A 27,298-nucleotide genomic window follows, 5' to 3' on the forward strand; every position below is an offset into this window, starting at 1 on the left:
CTTTTGAGATTGAATTCAATTACTGAAATGTGAAATAAAAGTATTTTAATCCTGCTTCACATGGAAATCTAAATGCAACCTTACCTAAAACTCTCTACCATTACCTCCATAATGTATAATCTTGTTAAAGTGTATGATTGGTCCTGGTGCTGCTGTTCCTATTGCCTTAATACAAGCAGTGTGCAACTTCATTAAGAAAAAAGGATCTGCTGGGTTGGTTTTTTTTTTTTTAAGCATAGTGGAAGGGAAGGAGGTCTTCTCACAGCGAGCAGAACATGCTAGAAATGGCACTAACAGTTCCTATGCAATTCCTCAGGAAGCATGCTGGTTTGGTTTAGCAGTCTGGTACTCCAGAATGGGAGTTGGAAAGTAGCAGGAAGAGCAGTTTTGGCAGGAAGCTGGGGTAAGGGCTGGTTTTAGCTAGAGAAACTAGAAAAAATTTTGCTCAGAAAGTCATAAGGACGATGTTTTGGGGAATTGAGTGATTCAGAACTCTTGAAGACTCAGAGCTTAAGACCAGAAAGGATGATTAGATCAGCTAAGTCAAATATGTGGTCAAGTATTTGAGACCATTGCTTTTCACCCAGTTGCTGCTATATTGAGCCCAATGAACTTGTGTTTTGCTAAACATATCTTCCAGAAAGGCATCCAGTCTTGATTTGAAGACACATCAAGAAATGGAGAATCAACCATTTTCATTGGTAGCTTGTTCCAGTGGTTAATCATCAGCACTATAAACGTATTTGAGACTAATTTCTAATTTGATTTTGTCTGGCTTCAATTTTCAACCATTGGATCTTGTTACGGTTTTCTCCACTAAATCAAAGAGCCCTTTAGTTCCTGGTATTTTCTCCCCCTGAAAGTACTTATACACTAATCAAACCACCTCTCAATCTTCTTTTTTATAAGTTAAACAAATCATGCTCTTTAAGTCTCTCATCCTAAAACATTTTCTTTAGCCCTCAAATAATGTGTGGCTCTTTTCTGTATCCTTTACAATTTTTCAAAACCTTTTTTAAAATGCAGACACCAAAACGGTCCATAATATTCTAGAATCAGTCTCCCCAATTCTAAATACAGTGGTAAAAATCACCTCCCTACTCCTCCCCCCTCTGTTTATACATCCAAGGATCTCGTTAGTCCTTTTTGCCCACATCATCTCACTGGGAGCTCATTTTTATTTCCTTATCCACTACAATCCCTAACTTCACTGAGTCACTGCCTTCCAAGATACTGTACATTCCAAGATCCCCATTATGAAGATATGGCCTACCTTTCTTGTACTAGAGGTATAACTTTGCATTTGGCTGTGTTAAAATTCCTTTTGTTTGAATGGGGCATACCAAGTGATTCAGAGTGCTCTTTAGGGCCGCCTTGCCATCATTATTCATCACTTCACTAATCTTTGTGTTATCCATATATTTTATATTTACTTCCATATCATTGATGACAATTTTGAATAGTGTCAGCCCTTGTATTGGGCCCTGTAGACCCCACTAGAACCACCTCCATTAACTGATGATTCCCCAGTTACAACTACTATTTGAGACCGTCAGTTAACCAGTTTCTAATCCATTTAATAGGTGTTCTTAAAATAGGATTGTGCTAACATCTTAATCAGAATGTTATGTGGGACTAGGTCAAATGTCTTACAAAAATATTAAATATGTTATATTAGTGCAGTTATCATCAACCAAACTTGTAATCTCAGGCAAGAATGAAATCAGATTCGTTAAACCTAGTTTCCATAAAACCATGTTGACTGGCATTAACAAAATAAAAAAATTAAAGAATAGGAATTATTTGAATCATGTACTAGTTTTTCCATTACTTTGTCCAGGATTGATCTCAAGTTAATTGACCTATAGTTACCTAGGTCATCCTGCATGGACTTTTTGAATAGTGGCACAACACTAGTACGTTTCTAGTCTTCTAGAACATCTCTAATATTTCAAGTTTTATTAAAAATTAACATCAGAGGGCCAGAAATCTTTCAGCCAACTCTTTTAATGATTCTTGGTGCAAGTTATCCAGGCCTGCTGATTTAAAAATATTTATCCCTAGCAGATGTTGTCCAACTCCTTCCTCCCCAACTGGAAAGTACTTAATCATTCTTATGTAATACATGTACAAAATCCTGCTTTTTTCCAAATACAAAACAGAAATATTTATTGATCACTCCACTGCATCATTAACAATTTGCCATCTCCCTTTAGTAATGGGCTTATACTGTTACTAAGGTTTATTTTGTTCCTAATATACTTTAAAAAGTCTTATTTTTATTGTCTTTAACTCTGCCAGCCATGGATTTTGTCCTGAGGATTTTAGGTTCCCATATCAATTTTCTGCACTTTAACTTCTGATGTGTATTGATTGCTATTTCCCTTTCTTTCCCCATTTGTGAGGATATTGTTTTTTTATTTCTAATGCCTTCATGTCATCATTGATCTATGATGGATTTTTAGTCAAAGTTGTTCTCGACTCTGGAATTGTACATTATACTCTAGGGTGGATGGTCTTTGAAGAGTCAAGTAACTGCCCACACCTCAAGTTACCAAACAACAACAAATTCCCAAGACTACATGTCAGTCAAAAGCAGAAGCTTTAAATATTTTGACTGTTTCTACTGTGTACAGTCCTAGTGACATTTGCTTTTATTGTATATCTACTATTACTCAGTGTCTTTTTATAGTTTTCTTGTATGATGTTTTCATGCCTTTTTGTCACCATGGATCACTAATTATTCCATAGCTTGGTTTTCTATTACACAGTAACTTTAATTACATCAACCTCTGGAGGTTATTTATGCAGAAGTTATTGACTCAGACCAGTTTCCTTAACTGTGAATATGCTATTTAAACAAAAATATGATTCGGGGGAACTAATTAGACTGTCAAGTATTGGTTGCAATCAGATTGCTGGATTTATTTAAAACAGGTCTGCTGAAAGTGTTTTTCTTTAATTCGGTATATTTTATTTAACAGTGATGATTATTGTCACCATTACACTCACTACTACCATAGAATCAAAGGAAATATTCTTGGAATTAAATCAATGTAATCATTATTTTACTCATGAGTGATCCAATCCATTAATATCAGCTCAGATTAATTTGCAGAAATGTTTTGGTAGTGCTGTTTGTGAGATGCAGTTGAGTGCATAATGACTGGCTGCAGCTTTGGCCTCTGTACAGTCACTTCCCCACGAGTATGTAATTAATTTCCTTGAGCTGCTTTGTAAAGCTTTTTAATATACGCTGTGTTAAAAGCATTCAAATGTCAGTAGAATAAAATGAACCACAAAACGAAGTTCCCATTGCTTCGGGGCCTTGAGTTACACTTCCTGTCCCGAACAAAAAACTAAATATGAAAAAGCCATTGATCTATTATGTGCACAGCAGCATTACAAGGTGGTTCTATAGTCAACATTGTACTTTAAAAAAAATGTCTAACTTTTTCAATGGCTCAAAGAATCGGTATTTCAGTTGCTCATGGGGAGAAAGCAGCTCTGATTATGGACAAAAATCATAATGGCAAAGATGTGGATAACTTACACTCAGCAAAAATATAGGCATGAGGTTTTCAAAATACAATACAGAAGTAATTTATCAGAAAAGAAAGAAGGAATTACCAATGAATCTACAAGTAAAATATAATAGTAGTTTTGTATATTGTCCTTCTCTGGGGTGTAAGATTCTGAGGGAACTAATTTGGGTATAATGGCTCACGCAGAACCCTAAATGTATTCCATTCAGCAAATTTGAGATTGACATTGTACTGAGCTCAGAATAGAAATGGGGGGGACAGCTAAAGAAGGTTTGTAGCATGAACTACAGCAACTATGATGCAATATTGTCATGGAAGTTTTGGGGAAATAATGAAACTATCCAAATTGCAGTAAAGGATGGTCTTATATAGACCAACTTTCAGAAGTTCAGATGTCTGGAATGGGACACATTTCCTAGAGCTTAAATGGCATGATTTATAAGCCCAAATACCAGGTGCACAGCTACGTCTGAGTTTTTGCCAACTACTAAATCTCTAGTGTTCAAGTTTATGATCTCTGTGAAAATCTGAGTCAATCTGCCCCCCACCACCACCATTACAGAGTCTGAAATTTTAAGGTTCTATTATGATAACCAAATCTGAGGTCCAGTATAGCATGGGCCAAAGATTTCACCCAATAATTCCTGCATCATGTCCACATCTTATGGTTGAGCTAGAGCATGTTTTTTTAAAAAGGCATTCAAATCTCAATTTACAAACTTCATGTAATGGAGACTCTGCTACATCCATTGGTAAGATTTTACAATGATAAATTACTCACTATTGAAAATATGTACCTTATCTCTAGCCTGAGCTTGTGTAGTTTCAGCTACCAGTCACAGGATCTTGTTGTGCCTTTGTCTTGCAAAGAGCTCTATTATCAGAATTTTTCATCCTAGGCTGGTACTTATAGATCATAAGTAATCAACTCTCAACTTCTAGGTGGTGATTAGGATGTTGACACTGACCTGAAAGCGTCTGGGTCCTGGCTACTTGAGGGACCTTCTCTCTCTCTCTCCATGTAGTTTCACTGTCATTGCAATCTGCAAGGTGTTTGAGAGAACAGTTCCTGGTTCAAAACAGAGATGGATGTTGGTGGGATATTTTCCATGTAAGGTCCTTTATTTTGGGATGCTCTCTCTTTTGCTTTCTATCAAAACTCATCCTTTCAAGACAAGCTGTATTGTTAATCTTGTCTTTCAGTTGTTAGGAGAGGGATAGCATAATGGGGGGAACTCACTGTCAGATTGCTCCCTCAAGCCAGGATGCAGGCAGTATTCCATTCTAGCACCTTCTATTTTCTGGTTCTATGGTAATCTGCAGTTTCTGTGGCCCAGCCTCCAGCCACATCACCTTTTAAGTTCAATCTCCCTTCCAAGTTAGCAGAAAAATATAAAAAGCATAAAAAAACCTCAAAGTTTGATGGTCCTTTGCTTCTGTTTGAGACTTGCCAGTTTTAGCCTCAGTCCTGAGATATGAGCTTCCGTACTTGCTGAGGAAGGGAAACCCAGGCCCATCCTTTCCTTTGGGTTCCTCCAGCCCAGGGACCCTGTGTTAGGCATGTTACTCCTTTTCAGATTCAGGGTCAAATTGGGGATGTTCCAATTGTAAGTAGAAATTGATGGAGTCTGGTATTGTTTGATGCAATCTTGTTTCCTTATAAGAAATGTACAAAGTTCTGCTTCTCTAAAGGTAGGCAGAACCAAGAGCAAGAGGAGCAGTTTCTTAGCTTACAACCCCAAGCCTTTTTAACCAAAAGCTCTCTCTAGCTTTTTCCAGGGTCACTCTATCTTAACAGACTATAGTTTGGCTTTCTTGCCTCTCATTACTTGTGTTCTCACATACCTGGTCACAATAGCCAGTGGAACCTCCCACCGATACGTGTTAGTTTCTGGGAAGACTCTAGTAAGCCTTTTTGTAAATGGGGCCCCTTAACTATTTCTTATAACTATCTAATTGGATGGCATATTCATGCATCAATTTGAACCAGATTTTTAACTCAACCCATAGTGAGATTTTATGCAGCTCAGAACAGGAAGGTAAGGTGTTCCTTACAATCTCTTGGTGCTTTCCTGGGCTGCTCCTACCTTTCCCTTGTTTATCAATGTGATTTACAGAGCTGCTGCCCCTACTACTCCTGATCTGAAGTTCTGTCTCCTTGTGCAGCTTCTTCCCAACCCACCAACGAGGAGCTTCTTCAAGGCCATTTCCAGCTTCTCTAGACAACACTTCCGTTCCCTCCCCACCCCCCAGAGTCTCCTCCTACTTTGCTTTGTGCCTGGCTTTAGGGCTCTCTCTTTTTCTCAGCAGGGACTGTTACTAAATTGGCCTCCTTTAAGGCTTTTGTTAATCCTTTATTTGCCAGAGAGGCAGACAGTCACAACAGATCAGCTGAGAGAGAGTGGTCAGAGGAAAACAGTATCGGTTATGTTGTTGGAAATTCAAATTTGCTAGTCAGGATTGTTTCATGTGGTAAATTATTTGGATTGGGAATTCCTTCAGCACCACCCCTTTAGTTTGTATGTTTTGAATAGAACTGGTCAGAGAATGCTTCAGTTTCATTATTTGACTTGTTTTTTCTCACCAATAGTTTATTTAGCAAATCAGATTTTAGGTATTTAACCAGCTGTGGTTTACAAACCAAACAACCACATCCAATATACTTTCAAGAAATATAAATCAATCAATCGTTGATTTGAATCTAGCCTAAGCTGGTGTATGTTTGGTGGCTATGTTTAAATATAGCTGACAGGAATCCATGACACAAAACCACTATCAGAATTAGCACCCTTGTTGGTAGGCCCAGTAACAAGAAGTGAATAAGTATGGAGACGGAGCTACCCTCTTTGTTACTCCTAAAGGCGGTCTCTCCAATAAAAGCTGAGGCACTGGGACATCTAGGAAAGGAACAGCTTGTGTTAAATTTATCTTAGGTGGGTGATTTAAGGTGCATTTTTTAATTTATGCCAACAGTCTTTTGTAGCTTGCTTTTTGAATGACCCATGGGATGTAATGTTATCAAAATTTTACATTCTTTCAACCCAGGCCATTGGGAAACAGATGGAATTCTTGAAAGAACCAGCTCAGAGTATAAAAGAAAATCTGTATTCCCTCTAGATTTGCAGGAATGACTCTCTGCACATGTACAGAAGCTGTGTGTAGTGAAGGGGAAGATTATTCTCTTGTTGATGTGGGTGCTGAGATCCCATTAACACTAATGGGAGCTATATTTATATTGAGTGAGGGGAGAATATATTCATAGTGTGCATCCACTTAGCAAACAGAGGCTTATTTTTAGAGGCAGTGTGTGATGTAACTGGGGAATTCTTAACAGTGGAGTGTCCAGGAGCAATACATATCTCATTATTTCCTTTTATTTTTCCTCTGTACTGTTTGTCTTTTCCTGTCAAAAATACCATGCCTCTAACTGTATTTTCTACCGCTCCACTAACCAGTGTTACAATAAGTAGAAATGACCTGCTATGGTGTTATCAAAATGACTGTCTAGGTCTACAATATATGAGCTTGTGATTAAGGCACAGGACTAGCAATCAGAACTGGGTTCTAATGTTAGCCTTGCCCCACAATTCTTGTGCAAGTCACTTCCCCTCTCTGTATTTCAGTTTTCCCATCTGTAAAATAGGAAAAATACCTATGTTATAATGGAATTGTGCTATTTAATTCATTCAAGTTTTTAAAGAACTTTCAGATCTTGAGATGAAAGGCATTATACAAGTGCAAAGCTTATTTGTTATTTGAGCAAGAGGTTAGACTAGATGACCTCCTGAGGTCCCTTCCAACCCTAATCTATGATTCTACGATTATTATAAGATATAATGTATAGCATGTGTATATGACAAAATCAAATCTTATTAAAATATTTTTTTCTTCTGACTCTTCCAAAAAAGTGTTTTATAAACTTTAACTAATTAATCTTCATATCTATTTTATGTAGGTATTCTCTTTTCAGGGATGAATCAAAACAAAACCTGGAATCTGAACCCTTTCTAATTAAATTGCAGCTGAGAGATAGGGGGATCAGATTTAAGTCCCCCTATTCAGAAGGTACCCCCATGCTTTTGGTTTCATACCAGATACAAACAAAGCAGTGACCATTTTTTCAGTTCTGGTTCAAATGTGACTATGGTCCTTCATGAGTAGCTATTTTTATGATATTACAGTCCAAGATAATGGAAACCTCAACCAAGAGCTGATCTCTCTCTTCCTGCAATCCTGTCTCATTCACTACATGACTTCCAACCACTACCAAATAGGTGAGGATGCCGCAGGCAACAGCTTCATTCGCTACACACCACTGATTTTTTCTTAGTGCATTGTCCTTTCTGTACCCTGCATGAGGCAGGAGTCCTAGGGAAAATACAGTATGTGATTATGTAATTGGAGATTATACCATAATGCCTATGCACAAGGCACAGGCAATCTTATTCCAGCATTTCTGAGGGTTTTGAGTGTTTAATTTTGCAACCTTAATAGTCTTTTAAATGTAGACAAACTCAGAGTTACATCAGTTAGGCCACACTGGGAATGTCTACACTGCAGCTGCAAGGTGTGGTTTTCAGTATAGATAGACTCATGTCACCTAGAGCAGAGCTAGAGCACTAAAATAATGGTGTGGTTGCTCCAGAATGGGCCAGGGCTCAGGCTGATCACCCGAGCTTGGGCCCAGCAGATCAAGTGGACTTGAACTTCGTAGCTAGCCCAAGCTGCTGCCCATGCTGCAGCATCAAACCAATGTTTTTAGCATGCTAGCTCAAGCACTGATAGTTTGTCTACCCAGGATGAGAATCGCAGCTCCCAGCTGCCATGTAGTTATAGCTAGTAAGACCTAAGACCCCACCTTTGACGTGCAGTATCAGTCCAGGTCCTACTGAATTCAACAGGTGTTTTACTGTTTAACTAGTTTTTGCACACAACTTTTAAAAATATGTTCTCTAGTGAAGTTATTCTTAAAGAGCACAATCCTTCAGTGCTTAGTCAGGACAATGTCCTATTGAAATTGAGGGAAACTTTGAAAGGAATTAAAATAGAACTTATTTACACTATATATACTACTTACATTGAATATATCAATTTCAGCAATGTCAGAATATAGCCTGGGCAACAGAATCACTGAAAGATCCTAGGTTTTTAAATGACTACATAAAATATTACTCAACCACCATGATCATGTTGCAAGAAGGTCAATGCAATATTGGGAGAATCATTAGTAAAGCAAAAATATTCTTCTCTATTCAACATTCTACCCTTCAGTTTGGAGTACTGTTTTCAGTTTTGGGCAGTATAATTTTAAAAAAGACAAACATACTAAAGAAAATTCAGAGAAGAGCAAAAACAAAAATAAAATACCTGCAGCCAATGTGGAGGAAGTTAAAATAGGCATTTCAGATGGAAGACTAACAGGAGATCTAAACATCTAGACATCCATTGGGCCTGATTCTTCACTACCTTGTACCTAGTGCAGTCGAAATGTGTACAATTGTGCAAAGTGGGTGTAGTGGGGTTTGATTTGTTTTGTTTTGCTTTACAACCATTTATCACTCCTTTTGCACAATGATCATACACTGTGTGAGACAGTGGTGAATCAGGTCCATAGAAAATATTAGAAAGAGGACAGAAATATTGTTTTTTGGGAAAGGACACACGGTAATGGCTCTACACTGCAACAGGGAAAAATTATGTTAAATGATATATCCAAAAAACATTTCTATCTACAGGAAGAAATGCATAACTAAGCTAGCTACCAAAGAAAATTATAGAATCACCATCACATATATTCAAGGTTGGGCCTGACATCCAGTTGTCAAGAATAGCTTAGGAATAATTAAAACAATCCTGCCCTTACGCAAATGATAGAGTAAATGACCAACTGGCCATTCTTCCCAACTCAAATCAATATACATTTCTTGTCAGTGGGATAAATCTATGTACAGTTTGTTTCCAGGAAGCCATTTGATTTTTATAACTCTTTAATCATCAGTACAGTGCTACATCACCCTCTTTTGAATACATAGTATAAAGTTTTAAATTACAGATTCTTTTAATTAAAAAAGACCAACCACAATATCAACTTCCTTAATCAAATAACTTCTGGACACCTTTTCTAAGTGTTCAGTGATGAAGTCTTAGACTTGTTGCATGGAAAATTGATCCAGTGAAGAAAAAAAAAAAATAAATATTGGTTTTTCTGTCTTTACACTTAAGATCCAAATTTCCAATTCAGGGGGCAGATTGTTTAGTCCAATAAAACATTGTAACTCTTCATGCTGTAAATAAAACATATGATGGAAGACTTCAGAAGTGTTTTAGCCATGCAGTCAATAATTAGCTAGAAAACAAATAAATGGGTCCACAGAAATTTTAAATTTGGAAAAAAAAAGTTTCTAAAAAACATTCCCAATCTTCTCCTAGTATGGTACACATACAGAATCTGGCCCAAAAACTTACTTCTTGCTGAGGATTCATTTATTAAGCAACATAAACCTCAGACTAAGGTTTTAATGAGTTTGAAGGTTCCTATGGGTTTTCAGTTCGGACTCTTATTTACTTCTGCTTCAAAGAGACTTTTAAACGCTTTTCTGATAATCAGTTGACACTAATGGGATCCAACAGGTCTGACACCAGCGTGAGTCAGCAGAAGAGATTTGTTTTTGTATGCACTGTCCTAGAACCTGAGATCAGGGTAATTCAGCAGAACTCTTCATCTTTTCTCAGGATCCTAGAACCGGATACTATTATAGTTTCACACTATATCAAAGAGAAGTGCTGTTCACAATAACTGTATATATTTATTAGTTTGATCTTTTTTTAGGGTCCCCCTGGTTGATCTCTATATATATATCAAGAGAGCAGAACATAAGCATAGAGCACCCTTTAGGATGTCAATGGGAGTTCTGTATATCTAGGCAGATCAGACTATAGGACATAACATTTACCATGTGGACCTGAGAGAAGTTTGCCCTAAGAATTCCTTTAATTTAAGTTTTTCTTCCACTGCAGCAGTGACTTTGGTTTTAAAGGAAAATGAACCTCGTTGACAATCTTATGGAATAAAATTTGCCAATGAACCATCTGGTATCATCTACATAGATATCACTAGTAAACATTCAGTGGTACAGAAACGGTGTGTGTCTGTTCCAACTAATGTGAAAGATCCTGCCTTAAGTTTCTCTGATGCAAGTTTCCATTATAAAGACCCCAGTTAACTAGATTAATCACAGAGCACTTTCCAAATAATGATATTCCAGATTTATAGATTTGTGTAGTTGAGATTGTCATTTACTATTGCAATTTTGTGGAGCAAATCAATTAGGGTTGATTAGAAATATGGTTAATTTTGAGGAGCCCTGACAGAAAAAAAAAATGGTCACAATGCAGTTTGGCAAAAATTTAGAAAAAATAGATACAAAATGGATATAAATAAGAGCATACTGTTTTCACATATCCTATTTAAAATAGCTCTCTATCATCGTTTAATTTTAAAAGACAATTTTACCTTTGAATTGATCTGTTTATCACTGATGGACAAAATGACTATCTTGTTAGGTGCTTAATTACTAGCATAAATTATGTCTAATCATGTCTTTTTTGTTTTTAGTTTGGTCGCCACAAAGGAAACAGACAGTGCAAGATCTCGTAGCATGCCAATGTCACCATCTGATTTCCTGGATAAATTAATGGGTAGGATGTCAGGCTATGATGCAAGAATCAGACCAAATTTCAAAGGTAATTTTAAAAAGCAATTCAATTTTTTAAAATATTTTCTTTGGTGCAAATGTGTGTTTTTGTAAAAAAATTAACAGCAAAACCAATGTACCCTTAGTTAAAACTGTCGTGCGCAGCTATCCTTGACTTTGATCATTCAAATTTCAGCAAAAACATAGTCTGTTGAAGTTTGGGTAGGACTTGCGATGCCAAAATGCTAAAGTTTGGCATTCTTTTTGTATTTTAGTATGATATTCATATAGTCGAATTTAAACAAATAAAAACACAAGATACAGCTACAGATTTTTCATATTTCTGATTCACGTTCATGAATCAAATAGAGATGTTCATGAATTTAACTAAAGTATCAAAGTACTTCCAGTATGTCTGTATAGCACAAAACACCACTATAATACTACTGTTAATGATAAAGAGCATACTATGTAATTGGTGAATGCATTTAAGATAGAAAACATTAGGAGCTACCCTCCTCCTGCCTATGTACCTATGGCTTTCCAATAATCTTCTGGCACCCTTTTAAGAGGTTTCCAACAAGTTCTGTGATCTTCTATTTGCACAGGCCTTCCCCCCAATGCACACCTTTAATAATCCAGTTTGTTACTGGATCTGGCTTGTCTGGTAGTTTCTCAGTTGGAACGCTTGCTGTACACTTCAGTTTCCACTTTAGACTTCATGGTCAGAGGCACCCCAGACAGCAGTTAGTCCTTCCCACATTAAGACTGAAACCCAAGCCCAAACCTTAAGTTTCAGGAATGATGGTGTTGTGTTTAAGACATCAAACTATCTCTCAAGCAATATCAGTTCAATTTCCAGCCCTGCACAAATTTCGTGTGACATTATGTGTTATTTAATCTCCTTGTATCAAAGTACTCTATCTTTTAAATGGGGATAATAGCACTTCCTCTCTCCCAGTTTGTCTGTTTTTTTTATTTGGATTGTAATCTTTTTGAGGCTGGGGCAGGTCTCTTAGCTGCATCTACAATGGCTAGCAAAATGGAGCTTTGATCTTGTTTGGAGTCTCTAGATGCTACCATAATACAAATAATATCAGCTGACTTTGCAGCCCTAGCACAAACCGGAAATATCAGGACCCAAGCAGTTGCATTAAAAATGTTTGATACAATAAAATGTATAAGCAAACTCTTGTCATTTCCAAGGCAGATACTTTAATATTGTAGCTGTCACTATGGTATGTGGGAATGGCTGAATCTTATAACTTTAAGGAGGAAAGGTGTCAACCTCTTAGAGTTTAAGAATGCTAGATAAATTTATGAAACAATTAAAACATTTTAAAATCAACTTAACCCTTTGTACATTTAGTAAAATAAAAAAAATTTCAAATACAGATTGTGTTTGGAGGGACAAATTTCTTGCAAATAAGGCCTCTACTAGTGTTCTTTTGCATTAGTTTTTCCTCATCTGTGCTCTTCTTCGAGTTCAAGAGGTGTTCCCTGATCTCTTTTCAAAGTATTTTCTGTAAGTCAGCCCTATCAGCATCCAGGGCTCCTCCATGTTGACCTTCTCAGGTCATCTATCTCACCAACCTTCTCAATCTCACCTCTTGTTTATCACTGCATTTTACAAGGTTTTAAATTTCAACAGTGCTCAGAAACTTGACTAGCTACATCCCTGAAGCCATTGGTACTTTCTGCCATTTATTTACTTTTCTTTGCTACTGTTTACCCAGTCAATCTGGTTGGCAAAAGGAGAGTGAGTTGTCTGTCAAAGTGCTTCCCAGTCAAACAAGCTTAAAAAGCTAGAACTGTAAATAAAACTCATCTCAAATGATTTACTTGTCTGGAAACATCTAGTTTGCAATAGATGAGTAGAGGTGAAATTTCTCAGAATACATTTCTGCCACCTTAGTTTTAATCACAATGTGTATCAAAAATATCAAACAAATAGACAAAAAATATATATGTTTTTTTAAATCAATATACAGTTTGCAATGGCTATGAAACAAGTTCCTTAGAGATTGGTTTGTTTGGTTGTTTGCCAGTTGCATCTTTCAGAGACTAGAAGCCATTGGCTTCTTGCTTAGGAGGAAAAACTCTGGGTATAAAACAGAACTTTCACAACAATAGATGAGTTCCACTTAAAAGTTTACTTCCCTGTGTGTAATCTATTTTGTTTGTCTCATTATTAAGAAGTGTTCTCAACTATGTACCATAGCTATTCCCTTTAGCATGTAAACTCTAAATTCAGTCTAAGCTTTAGATTGCATTGCCTAGTCTTATTTGCCTGAGGTGCTCCTATTTTGTGCAGCATCTTAGATTAAAAGGTAAAGCTATGCTACACAAAAGAGGACCTTAAGCAAATAAAACCAGGCAATGCAATCTCCCTTTCTTCTTTCTCTTTGAATCATCTAAGGCTCTGTAGGTGAATTTATAAAAGCAAGGATCTTATGGTTTAGCATTTTCTTCAAGGATTGGATTTTGGAACTTGTTGTCATGGGCACCATGCAATCACAATCTGAGGAGGCTAAAGTATAGAATGAGGCAGATGTTTAGCAATTAGTGGATTCAGTATTGTGCTTCTTGAATATATAATTCAAAGGACCAGGAGACTTTTTTGCAACCATTGGAATGTAAAGAAACAAAAACCTAATTCAGCATTGTTTTTCCTCTTTCTTAAAAGTGTACTTTGTAAATTTTCTAGACAGTTATACAATTTGAACAAGTCTGTCAAGAAAGATTCAGATCATTAAGAATAAATATCTCCTTAATCACTTTGCCACATTCTTGCTATTATTACACCAAAAGCAAGTATTGCCAAATAGAACTTCATGCCATTTGCACTTTGTAATTTATCAAACAATTTTTAAGAGGTGAAACAAGTACTGGTATGAAATCCCAGACTATCAACCCTGGTATAACTAGAAAATTGAATACCTTTTTATTAAAATTCCTAGACACTGCAGATAATATATTCTTTGACTATCAACTGCATGTCATACTTAGTCTTCATATCTGGTTGCTTTGTATTTGTGAATACACAAGATAATCACATTTTTGTTCAATAAAAGAGAGGGATTAAAGAGTATTTGCAAAGAGGTCCAATATTAGTTCTAACTCTAAAATATGGACATTCTGAAACATCTTTGGCCAGGGATGAAAAGGGAGAAGAATCCCTGGTAAAAACAAAACAACTTATTTCCACTCATACCCAGATCTTTTCACCACAACTGTAGGATTGCATCATGGTTTTCCAAATCTGAATCCAAACCTAAAGTCTATACCCATTCAAATCTGTCATAAGAGTGGGAAGGAATGAGCTGTAGCTATTTCAGGAATAACATCAATGGGTCATTACCTGCTTTCTAATTTGAACATCTCTGCTTCTGATCATGAAAAACTTACAACAACATAATTCAAGATATAAAATTTAATATTGACTGGTTTACTTTTAAAAGGTAACTATTTTTAAAACAGTCATAAGCTAGTTATCAGATATTTCATCAGAACGCTTAGAAAGTATTGCCATGATAACCATTGAAGTGCAATAGAGGGCCACAATATTTAACTTTAGAAACAGTGCATATTTAAATGTTAAACCTAACTCTGATTTACAGTATTAAAAACAGTGTTTCCCAGTTTCTCAAAACTGATATACTGATCTAGAATACTTGGGTTAATTACTCTTATCACTTGACGATCAAGCGGGAACATTGCACAAACAGCACCTAAAGTTTTGGCACAAAAGACACTGGACCCCACCTTGTCATTCCTGAATTCTCCTGTTCGCTGTAACTCACTGAGTCACAAAAGCAACCACTTCTTTAAGGCTAAAGATGATAAAACTGACTCATCCTGCTATTCTGGGAGTATAGAAAACAAATTTGTCCAACAAGTGCAGAAACCTGTGGAAGAGGTAAGAAACCCTTGTTCAATCTGACTATTTCTATCTTTCCTCTCATAATTTGCTTCTCTGGTATATAGAGCTTTTGTAGAAGCCAGGGAACAAGCTTGCCTCCTCCTTCTATATACCTAAACCTGATATCACTTCTTAGAATGCACTGAATTTTACTCTTAACTCTCTAAATCAACCCAGGGAGATTCTGATACTGATAATCTTTGGGAAAAGAGTCCTCTCTTCCTGTCCATCAGAGTAACAGTGACCCCTTGTGACCCAATCAACAGCAGATCTCTGAATCTGACTGAAAGTGCCAAGTGAGAATCCTTCCCCTTTCAACATTATGTTAGAGGATTTGACTTGCATTATTTAGACAGAATAAAGTCTGACAGTTCATCTGTATAATCTGAATAAAGTCTGACAGACATCACTGCAGAGGCGCCTCTCATACTGATGTAGAATATCAGTGACAATTTCAAATTTCACTCCTTAGCAAATTTAGATAAAATTATTTGAGAAAAAACTATCTAGTAAGATCCATACTTGGGCATATTATTTTAACCCACCCATCCTAATAACTATACCTTACATGGGGTGTGACACTACTTTGGAGTTTGCTTTACTTCATTTACATTTTAAAATCAATATGGTTTCTTCCATCTAAGAGTAATCTGCTCATTTTGCATCTCAGAAGTGTCCCTACTTCCCATTTCTTCTTTGTGTTTTGACAAAATATAGGAAGACACTCCATATTCTGTCAACTCCAACTTAGTTCAAATATTACTTTTCCCTCATCTCTAAAAGAAATCTTATTTCCTACCATTAACTTATCACATTAAGAAATTTAGGTTCAGATCCTAGTAGACTGAACTAAGCAATTTACGCTGACTTAGGAAAGGAGGAACATAGATTAATCTATGATTATAAAGGGACATCCCCTGTGTATAGCTATCTCTTGGTTTCTGTATTTTTTAGAAAACATATTTAAATATTTTGCTAATTTTTAATTATGGAACTCTACATCTGATCCTGAGAAACTTAGCATTATTTGTTTTGTTTTTTTTCCATCAATAACTGATATGCCATTCAGTACATTTAAATTCCATGAGGTTCTCTTCTGAAATAGAAATCATCATATTGAATTGGAAATGATAGAATACACAATGCATATATAACAATGCAATGTATCTCTGAATTGGCATTTACTTGCACACACATTGGATATTTCACCACCCAAAGGCAGCCAATAAGTTTGGTCCCCTGAGATCACCTTCCCGCTCCCTCCCACCACTTGCACCATTCCTGGGCCACAGTCATATCTTACACTGAAACTCAAGAAAAATCAGATAAGGCAGCTTTAATCTTTTAAATTAGTAGATTAAATGTCATCATAGGCAAAGTGACTGAAAAATTGGCACCTTCTTACCCAACAGATCTGCTTTATGTGTGTATGCAGCTTGTTCACTTTACTGAGAAAGTGATCTCAGTGCTTTTTCACTCCTGTCCTCCACTGCAGAGCCAATAAAGGTCAGAGAAAGGATAGCTGGATTCTGTTCTGATTTATGCACCTTCAGCAGAGTTTTGTTAGTGAAGGTGTTGATCCTTCAAACATTTATTACAACATGTAACATGGTTCAGCTAACTGCCTTGGTACCTCCTGCTGGCTATCTGGGCAATCAACTCTCAAACAGGCAGACACCCTCTCCATGGCATCTCGCCCTCTATCCTGTCTCCACTGGACCCTCCTTCTCATGACTCAGCCCTCTGACTGACTCACAATCCATGTTTCCCCCTTCTGGGAGATAATGAAGTCCCTTCTAGCTACTTCCCACTGTGACCACTGCTGTCCTGCCACCACTTGTATGGCGATTGGAGGAACCCAGTCCCACCCACTACTTCCCAGTGGATTTCCCTGGGCCACTTCCCTGCAACCCCAGTACCTTCTCTGCCCTTGCTTCAGGGCATTCAGCTTTGCTGAGTCCCAGCAACCAGCCACTGCTCTGTTCAGGGTGCTGACAGTCCTCCCTCTTCAAACTCCTGGGAGCCAGTCCACTTGCTTGGCTCTGCAGCTCCCTTTTATACCAGCCTCCTGGGCCCCGATTGGCTGCCATGCAGCCCCTTCCTATTGGCTACCTTTCATGCAGCCTCCCCAAGGGCCCTCTTAACCCTTTCCAGGCCAGTGAGGTGCAGGTGCCCCGCCACACAGCAGTAGTCCCGTTGATGTCAGTCAGCAGTGAAGCAACAACGATGGAGCTACTGATGACTTCAATGGGACTACTCAGGACAGTTAAACATTTCTCTTGTTAGTATGTTTGCAGGATCCGGTCTTAAATTCCAAATCTGGGACCTTTATTACTGGTGATACTGTGAAACAAAGAAAGAAACCAGCTTGGCTTTCAAATTCCAAAGTGAGTTAAATAATAACAATGATGATTGGGCTGGCAGTCAGAAGAAAAATTGTTTTTACTAATTACCAGAGCAAATACAATATGGAAGTAATTGAGAAATGGTAACATTAAACCCCATGATGCATTTTTTAAATTATTTTAAAACCTTTTGCATGAGAAGATGTTTTAGGTCTCAAGTCAGATGTCAGACTGACTAGCACTGCTCTGCCATTACTGATGCTTTGCAAATTCAGGGCAAGGTAATAACTGTTAATTGAAGACAATGGAGCTACTCATGGCAGAAAGACTATGCCTGGTAGTAAATATTTGCAGGAATGGATCCCGAACAACTGACGCAGACACAGCAGCAAATGAGGACTAACACATGGATGGATTTAAGCAGCAGGCCGCAACTTTTATTAAAATTTAACACATGGGAGGAGTGGTACCTGCCTAGGACCCATAACTTGGGGTAGGTGGTCCTCAACCTACTCCCCATGGTTCAGCTTGCTCTGAGTCCTTGTACACTCCTTCCTCCTTAATCCCCAGCAAGGGGAACAGAGGGTGCAGAAGGATAAGTTCTGCAAGGGCCACATGGTCTAACCTTAGCTTGTGAAGGCCGCAAAGTGTCATCATGTTCCATGAGCCTGAGGCCCATCACCAAAACCTCAGGTCTTTTATCTCTGTGAATGATTCATTTTATCTTTTAACCACACTGAAAACTGGCCATAGGGGATGCCAGCAACTAGCTTGGTCACACCACCCATGATGCCGGATATCACAACTCCTGCCCAGTCCATTCCCTCACATTCTGTAGCCATATGACAGTGCCTCCATCTGACATCATCAATGAAAAATTCAGGCCAATTGTAACAGATGCTTGCTGCTGGGACTGTCCCCTTTCACTGTCAGCCCCATCAAGTTTCTGCACCTGTGGAGGCAGTTGAGTGCCATTTCTGTGACTGTCATGTAAAGCAGAATAGAATATAGCTCATTTTTTCTTAGCTGTATTGGCGCTTCAGTGCTAACAGGAGCAAAAAGCTGTAGTAATGCGCTTTTGTTACCAAATGCAGTAGATAGGATTCAGAAACAGCAGGCCTGTCAAGTAAACAGTTACTTTTTCCTAGCTGCTGTGAAGAAGGACTGCAACGTACATTATGTTCTACTAAAACTGACATGTAACCCTCTAGATTGTTTTAGGTGATATAGTACTAAATTCAACAAAAAGCACAATCACTTTTGCCTGGCATCTTCTCTCAAGATATGATGAGCTCCCTTCTTTTTCCTGAGCCCTATTTGGGATTCCTACAAATTATAGGACAGTTAATGAATCTTTGGAAAAAATAAACTGAAAAACTTCATTAAACAGTTAAAATAACAGCACTAACAAAACACATTCTCACATCACTTATAAAAAAGTCCTGAACGTAGTCTCTTACTTCTTCCCAAGTGATTGAGTCTTTGTTTTCATCATAGTTTTTAGTCTGTTAATATATTTTGGTGGTCACCCACTATTTTTTTTCTTTTGCAGGCCCTCCAGTTAACGTCACGTGTAACATATTTATAAACAGTTTTGGATCCATTGCAGAGACAACCATGGTAAGACACTTTACCTCAGAAAACATTTAAAGTTCAATTTAAAGTTACTCAAAGAACTGAACAGCAAGTTAGGTCTTCTTTTGGTTGGGAATTAAACTGAGGAGGAAATCATTTTTGTTATGGTTAAAATCAATAAACAGAATATTTATCTCAGTAGTTGGTTTATCTGGTAGAAAATCCATCATTTTACTGTTGGCATGCTGAAGAACACACCTATGAAGACCAACAGTAATAGCTTTTCAGGTCTTCTCTGATCGCTGTAATGAAATTTCATAATTTGTTATTTTAAAAAAAAATGTAATTAAAAAGTTTATGTTCTATTGCGTTTTACCTTTTTAATATCACAAGTTATGAATCAACAAGTGGCTTTGTTAATTATATGCTATTGTTCCATTTTATACAACAGATGGAGCACACATTTTACATGATGAACTTCTTTATTTTCAGTAAAGTATGATTTACTCTAAATACAATGTAGCACTGAAAACTGTGGAAGGCTATGGAGGCTGGTGACACAATAAAATGATCTTTCCAAGTAGAAGATTACCTTAATATGGTGGTTTCTGAAGGGAAATTGGGAGCACTCTCTATGAATGTGCATCCTAAGCAGACTGAAGAAGTTTCAAGGACTAGCAGCCAAAGAGATTTACTTGGGTTGTACAGGGGGATTATGTAATTCTTATATGCCTGGAGTTCTTCTCCACAGCAGCTATCTCTTTAGCAACTCAGTTTGGGGGAATCCATGGGATAGGTAGGCTTATGTCTAGCAGGCAGGCAAACTATACACATTCATTGGCTACCCGCCCTGCAAAGGAAATGCTCAGCAGACTGCAGCTGCTACTTTATGCAGTAGTAGCTGTGAATTTGGAGGTGGTAAGGACAAGTCCACCTTTCAGGAGCTGTTTATTTGGGCTTTCCAGGGGAAATGAGAATTTAGCTCTTAAATTTCAGTGGAATTTGGGATATGATAGGGCTTTATCTAAAAGAAAAATGCTAGGAAAGAATAGAGATGAAGAAGTAACTTTGGAAGTCAGAGTAAGTGCTTTCCTATTTCTTTCATTTATGTATTTATCATATTACAAGTACTGACAGCCATTTCAAAGCAGACAGACATTTCTAGAATATTTATACCAGTTAGTCAACTTTATATCTTTTGTGTTAGTGTATACTTTTTAAAAATTTCAATTCAGAGAGCAGGTTGGTCTAATGCACTGATTGTAGGACTCTGAGCCAAAACCCTGTCCATTTAATCTCAGCTCTGTCACTGGCTTGCTGTTTGGCCTTGTCAAGTTTATTAGTCTCTGTGCTTGACTTTTTCACATTTGTAGAATGAGGATATAATACCGATGTAGCAGAGATACAGATTGATTGCTGTTTTTAAAGCCATTTTGTACTGATAGTATACTATGTAATTTGTAATGCAGCTACAAAAATGATAATGTAATTACAAATATGTATTGTTTTTGATCCATGAACAGAAAAACCACTCATAGCAATGGCAATACTATGAGCAGACTGAGTGCAGTATGTTGACTTTAGAAATGTCAACTTTTATCCAGAAAATAGCACTAAGTTTGGGATCAGATTTTGTCCTAAGGAATCGTGTTCAAGAAGCACACAATCCCTGGATAGGGTGTGTCTGGGCAAAGGGACCATCACTTCTCCTACCCACAGTGTGCCGGCAGGGTGGTGCTGGGGCGGGGAGAGGAAATGGCTATCCCACTTAACAGGTAGCAAGTGATACTATCTCTACAAGCCCCACTGTGCCCAGAAGGCATGAGGGCCCCGATCCAGCAAGATACAAAAGCATGGTCTACTTTTAAGAATGGGAGTAGTCCCATTGAAATCAATGGGATCAAGACCTACATATGTCCTATTGGCATAAGGTCTCCTCCTCAGCATTTGGTTTTTGAAAATATTCCCTGCTCACGGTGCTCCTCTGGCTTTAAAAAGCCAAAATTTAATCATAAATAAAAACAGTCAGATTTGTTTCATGTAACTTGAACTCATAATTCCCATTTCAACCATTTCTTCTCCATGATTAAGTTACTTTCCATTGTAAACAGGTTGTATTGTCCCACCAAAGAAGGTGATACATTTTGCTCTGTGTTACCACCTTGGAAAGAGGTTAGTTAAAACAATTAAAATCTATGTAAGGAGTGGAAGAATATTGTAACATGAGGGTAGCAAAGTGACAAGGCTAGGCCTGAGTTAGCATAAGTAATAACGGCTAGGCCTGAGTTGGCATAAGTAACAATAGCTAGGCCCAAAATGACCCAGACATAACCTCGGGATGAAAGCAGAAGTAGGCTGACCGCAGAACCAGTTTAAGCCAGCTAAGAGCTAGCTACAGCAGTAAACAAGTGATTGCAGCTTATAGTGGATTGGGCCCTAGCTAACTACCAATAAAAAAAAGAAGTGTTAAGGCCCAATCCCCAAGGGGATTGAAATGTAGCCAATAAGCTTATTGCTAGGATTGGGGGAGGGGGTATTTTAGGACTCCCCAGGTGCACCCTGCCCTGAGGCTCTCCGTGGATCTGTCGAGGTACTAGCGGATCGGCTAGTGGTCGGCTAGTGATCGGTACTAGTGGTCGGCTCCCTGGTTGCACTTATAGGATGGAGAAGGGCCTCCCCATCCCTCATGCTGGTAAGCGCCTGGATCCCTAAATTGTACTCCTAACAGCTTAGCAGCAGCCTAAAATCTGTAACTTAAGTGCTGCGTGAATAAACTGCTGTATGGGCACTTCCTTGTCCGCCTGTCTCTTCCTCATCACAGAGATCTAAAAATACGAACCGCTCCATCCCCGGGGAGCACAATCTACATATAATATTTAACCCTAGCTATAATGATCCTTGAAAGACAGCTTCTAGATAGGAAAATAGTAATCTATATAATTTGTTCCCAGGCACAATGAGTACCATTCAATTATACACACTTATCATGGTATGGCATAAATAGCCCAGAGTCACATAAATTATAAATATAGGCAATTCCAAAGCATTGTAAGCATCATGGTATAGTATTTATTAAGTTTTTAGTAATGTCATCTGCAAACATTTTAAGGCTGGACAAAAAAACTGCAACCTTGATTACCTAGCAACTGCTGACGTGCCATAATACTGATAATTTGCTTATAAGTACTGCACTGATGCTGCTCAGAAAAGAATTTTACTTATGGCCAGCAGTTGTTGAACTCTGCCAGAATGAAATCAGTCATTATAAAATATAAGCACTGCAACATACATTGCATTATTTATGACTCTTATTTTGGTTTAATATTTTTACCTTCACAACAGTGATGAAGAACAGCTCTTGACAACTAGGACAGTGTTTATACCTTAAAGTTACAAAAGTAAGATCTACAGTTTTATTAAAAGCTGGAATTTTTTTTGCATAGGGGTCATTTTACAGTATTTTACTATTTGCTGTTTATTCTGCTAATCCTTAAACTCAGTTACCTTCTTCTTGGGATTTATCTTAAATCACTATTCATACAGACAGTTTAGAAGCCTCTAATCACAATCTCCAAAATGTTATTAATGTATTTTCTTTCCAATCTTTACATAAAAGATTTAAAGAGAAAAATTAAATACAAATTAAGGAAGCCATTAACTGATATCTGAAAGCATGTCTGGAATTTAAAAATCTAAATGTATATGAACTTAATGTATATGTTTTAAAGATCTCTGCCTACGTTTACAAGAATTATTTTAGCAATGCACCTATAGTCTATAATGTATCAATATACTGGAAATCCATATTGTATCTATGTGTTGTGTTTTTAATGGTGATCAAAATCTTTGAGCTCCCTCTGCTGGCTTGGCTGTGTATAACAGAACAGACAACTGGCTTAATCCAGAGGCGAGGTCCGCTTCCATATTACTTATATCAGTTTTACCCCAGCGCTTTCATTGATTCCATTAAGGTTATGTCAGATGTACACAGGTGTGAGATGAATATTAGGCTTCCCTACACTCAGGTAGGTTCTGCAAGACCAATGAATCCCCTTGGACTGATGTGCAAGAGAATCTAAGGAGCCAGAAGGTGTAAGTGAAAGAACTGGGTAGCCTAATTTAACTCATCCCTTGTTATACCCTCCAGTTAGTTGCTTTGACTTTACACTCGTAGCATGAGGTAAAAATACTTCAAAATAAAAATATTCTTTCTAGATTTGGAAGCATAGCATACTATAAGCATTCTATAGTTCAATCCTATTAATTTACTTAATTAAATGTCTAAACTTCTCGTGATTGTAAACTATATTAAATTAAATCCAATTCATTTTATTAAATTATGAGAAGTTGTTTATTCTTAAATACACAATAGTAGCATGTGTCTTCAGTGGAATTCTGCAGTTCTGGCCACTGAGCCCGTTATGGGTTTGTGCAAATTTGTGACTTAAATATGATTTAAAGACTTGATTTTGCATGGTGCTAAGCTCTTTGGCCCTCATTCAGCAAAACACTTAAGCATATCTTCAACCTTACAAATGTGAGGAGTCAATAAACTGTCTATGTATTTAACATTAAAACATATAGTTAACTGGTTTACTGGATTGGGTTTGCCAATATGCTCAGAATCTTGCAAGATTGAGTGCTGGGAGCCTAAACAATTTTAGTATTGTTTGATTTACTTTTTGGCAACAACTCTTAAAAGATAATGGAGTCCATAGTGTTTGTACCATCTCTGTTCATACACAAAGTTTCTCAGGGTAGCATGGTATGGTACTGTGTAAATTTAGGCTAAGACATATCAAAATACTTTTAAAGAGATGTATAGCAATTTAATATACAGCAATCAGCAGTGCCCAGAAAAAATTAAAAGTGATTATTCAGTTTTAATTTAAAGAATGAGAATGGCCTCATTGTTGACCCTTCTGGTTACAGAGTTTCAGAGAAGGAGGGTGCTAAATGGATGAAGCAAAGAGTAGCAAATATGGTGCACTTGAACAAGTAAGACAGCATCAAAGAATCTTATTTAGCATTTGAAAATATGATTGGCCAAAAATGAGAGAGAGTGTCCATCAATATTCTTAAGGATTTAAAAGGTCAAGAAGAGCACCTTTATGTTAGCACAGAAATATATTCCTAAGTGAACTAACTAACATGTGCTAAGAGTACATTGATGTGGACTCCTGGAAAAATATCTAATGGCAAATGACATCAAATGCAGCTAATTATCCTTAAAAAGGATATATGTCTCTTGCTTACTCCTGCCAAACCTGTGCTTATGGGTATTTCTTGAGTATGGCTGCAAATAGGCATGTCAGCCTGACTGTGCATCGGAACTTGAAAAGCTGCCTTTTTTGCTGTTAACAGTTTCTTCCCTTAAAGCCTGGGATATTATATAGACAAAAACAAGATGTGCTTTTCACCCACTTTAAAAAAAAAAAAAAAGCATTGTATAACACATTTTTCAACCAGTCAGCATTACACCATCTGTTATCCACTTCCTCAATTTCATCAGCCTGACCTTCTTATAGCTGAGCATAACTATTTCTGCCATGGTGAAAAGATCCAGAGGGGTAGCCGTGTTAGTCTGTATACAACAAAAACGAGAGTCCTGTAGCACCTTAAATACTAACAAATTTCTGCAGGCATAAACTTTCGTGGGCTGCAACCCACTTCGTCAGATGCATGGAGTGGAAATCACAGCTAGGAGGTATATATATACATCCAAGGGTAAGAAACATAACAATGGGGAGGGCAAATGCTAAGAAAATCAGTTCAGTTAGGGTAGATGAGGCCTATTCACCACCGTTGATTAGAAGGTGAGAATGTGTGAACAGTGACAATTACAGGGACTTGGAATGGTTATCTTATTACAAGAAGTAATTGTCATTGTTCACACATTCTCACCTTCTAATCAACGGTTGTGAATAGGCCTCATCTACCCTAACAGAATTGACTTTGTTAGCACTTGCCCTCCCCATTGTTATGTTTCTTACCCTTGGATGTATATATATAATACCTCCTATCTGTGATTTCCAGTCCATGCATCTGATGAAGTGGGTTGCAGCCCACGAAAGCTTATGACCACAGAAATTTGTTAGTCTTTAAGGTGCTACAGGACTCTCGTTATTTCTGACATGGATTGTCTTAAAACAGAATGTTTGAAGGCAGTATTCCCTTACATATATTTTGATAGCTGTAATATTCTTGATTTTTCAGTACAATACAGGTTGTTTAGTTGGTAACCACAAGTTTCCGTGAAATGAGTCTTCCTTTGGCAGAAACATGTATAACATTAGGCCTAACAGATTCCTCAGTTTGTCGGTGTTTACAGTGATTAATGCAGAATAATGTAGTTTGCACATTTTAGATCACAAGCACCATAACTTGAAATACAGGTCACCTTTCAGATTCAACATGCTAGAGAAATTCTTTTAATTCCTCCTTTCCTGCACTCTGATAATTAAATCTTTCTCTTCTAGAAGAGCAAATAGAAACATCACTTTTGCAGTCTACAGATGGATCTTACACTGGATCTTACACTTTTTTTAAACTTGTGCTATTTATCTTTCCATATTCTGTATCATGATCCTGTCTCTGCAGTCCTTAGCCCAGGTCACTGAGTCAGATGCAGAGAAAGGTCTTTCAAATTCTACTGGGCCAGCAGCTGCTCCGTTTGTTACATGAAGAGATTAATCTATGAAAATCCCCTTGCTGAACCTGCATTCTAATCTGCCAGTTTCATTTTATCTTCCTTTTCCATAAAAGACACATCACAATAATATATAACGAAAAAGTGTCTAAAATGCACTCATCTTCTACTTCAAAAAATGTGCACATTAATAAAGATGCCACAACAAATGAGGGTTAATCTAGTTCACAGTCAGATTAGGGCACTCTTTTTCATTTGTTTTGTTTTAAAAGATTGAATGGGAAAAGTGTTTTCATGGAGTAAAGTTGAACTGTAGATAGCTTGGAAGACCACTCTATTATTATTTTCTGGGGTCTGGTGTGGCAGCAGAGGGCCTCTAGATCTAGTCCACCTCATCACACTCCTCCCCCATCAGACAAATTAGGGTGGTCCTATTGCAGGTAATGACTCTTCTTACCCATCCTTTACTTTCAGTCCTCTCCCCTGCATCCTCAGGTTCTTCTCACCTCTCAGGCCTCTCTGCCTGGAGAGCTTCCTTGACCCCGTTAGTCAGGGTTTTCTCTCTGTTTGGCCCAGGCCTCTCTGCCTGGGGCACTTTTAACAATCCTTGCCCCCCTTTAGTCAGCATCTTTTTTTCCCAACCTCTTTCTGGGGAGCATTTCTGTCTTTCTTCCTGGCCCCCTTAGGACACATCTGTGTGCCCAGATAGGCAAGCCCACCTCCGCAAGAGGCAAAATCTTTTAATGTGTCCAATCCCTCCACCATAAAAGCACCTGTCTTTTGCTAATCTCTCTGCCCATAGCAAGGTTTCTGTGGGGGTCCTCCCGGCCATTCGCCCCAGCTGCCCTGTTCTTTTCTGCTGGGCCACTTAAGAGCAACCCCTCTTTAGATGTCCTGCTTGCCTACACTTGTAACATCTTTTTGGCTGAACCTTAGGCCAACAATTCACTGGACCCCTCCGGTCTCCCCGGTACCTGTAACCTTTTCTGCCTTTTTTCTGTAGGCTCTGCAACAAGTACTGCTGCTGTCTTTTTAGTCTAGACAGTTTTTGTTGTAGTTCCAGCTGCTCTGGCCAGCTGAAAATCTGTTCCACACATTTCTTAATCCTGGGATTGTGGAAGCCTTGGGACCCTGAGTTCCCTCACTTTGGGGCTCTTGCTTTCCTCCCCCACAAAGTATTAGGCTTTCCATCTATATAAGATTTCTTTATCTCCAGCAACCTGCCTTTCTATTTGAACTGCAAAGCCCAGCAATATCTCTCTATACGCCCCAGTTTCCCACAGTTAAAGCACCTTACTCCTGGGATGTTGCTCTTCTTGACCCCAGGCTGGGTTTTCTCAGTCTGCACCGCCACTGGAGCCTCCCACATTTGAATACAGTCATCCTTTATGACTTGGATGTTGGTCAGCTGTCACTGTGGCTGAGTTTCCTGCCCAGCCCAGAACTAAGGCTGCTGGAGTTGCTGTTGTTGCTGCACCTGAAGTAACTCCTGAATCAGGTCATGGAGTTGCCCAGCAGCTTGTTGGGCCTCTTCTTACCCTTCTTCTTACCCTCCACTGGATCTCTAC

The 27,298-nt window shown here is 38.0% G+C and overlaps 1 protein-coding gene and 1 long non-coding RNA gene across 3 annotated transcripts in view; one reads left to right on the forward strand and one right to left on the reverse strand.

The window, feature by feature from the left end:
- LOC137155444 (uncharacterized) overlaps nt 1–17,180 on the reverse strand; it is a 44,866-nt gene extending 27,686 nt beyond the window's left edge. For both annotated transcript variants that reach the window (XR_010920463.1, XR_010920465.1), the window contains exon 1: nt 17,081–17,180. This is a non-coding gene — a long non-coding RNA (uncharacterized lncRNA). The remainder of the gene's footprint in view (nt 1–17,080) is intronic.
- Nucleotides 1–27,298, forward strand: part of GLRA3 (glycine receptor alpha 3) — a 126,312-nt gene that overhangs the window by 17,038 nt on the left and 81,976 nt on the right. Inside the window, exons 2-3 of the mRNA XM_067551973.1 lie at nt 11,161–11,288; nt 19,059–19,126. Of these exons, the coding sequence (XP_067408074.1) occupies nt 11,161–11,288; nt 19,059–19,126 (196 nt within the window). The remainder of the gene's footprint in view (nt 1–11,160; nt 11,289–19,058; nt 19,127–27,298) is intronic.

This window comes from Emydura macquarii, unplaced genomic scaffold, assembly GCF_026122565.2.
Source record: "Emydura macquarii macquarii isolate MOO-44397 ecotype Brisbane River unplaced genomic scaffold, CSIRO-AGI_Emac_v2 contig_1363, whole genome shotgun sequence".
NCBI classification, from domain to species: Eukaryota; Metazoa; Chordata; order Testudines; family Chelidae; genus Emydura; species Emydura macquarii.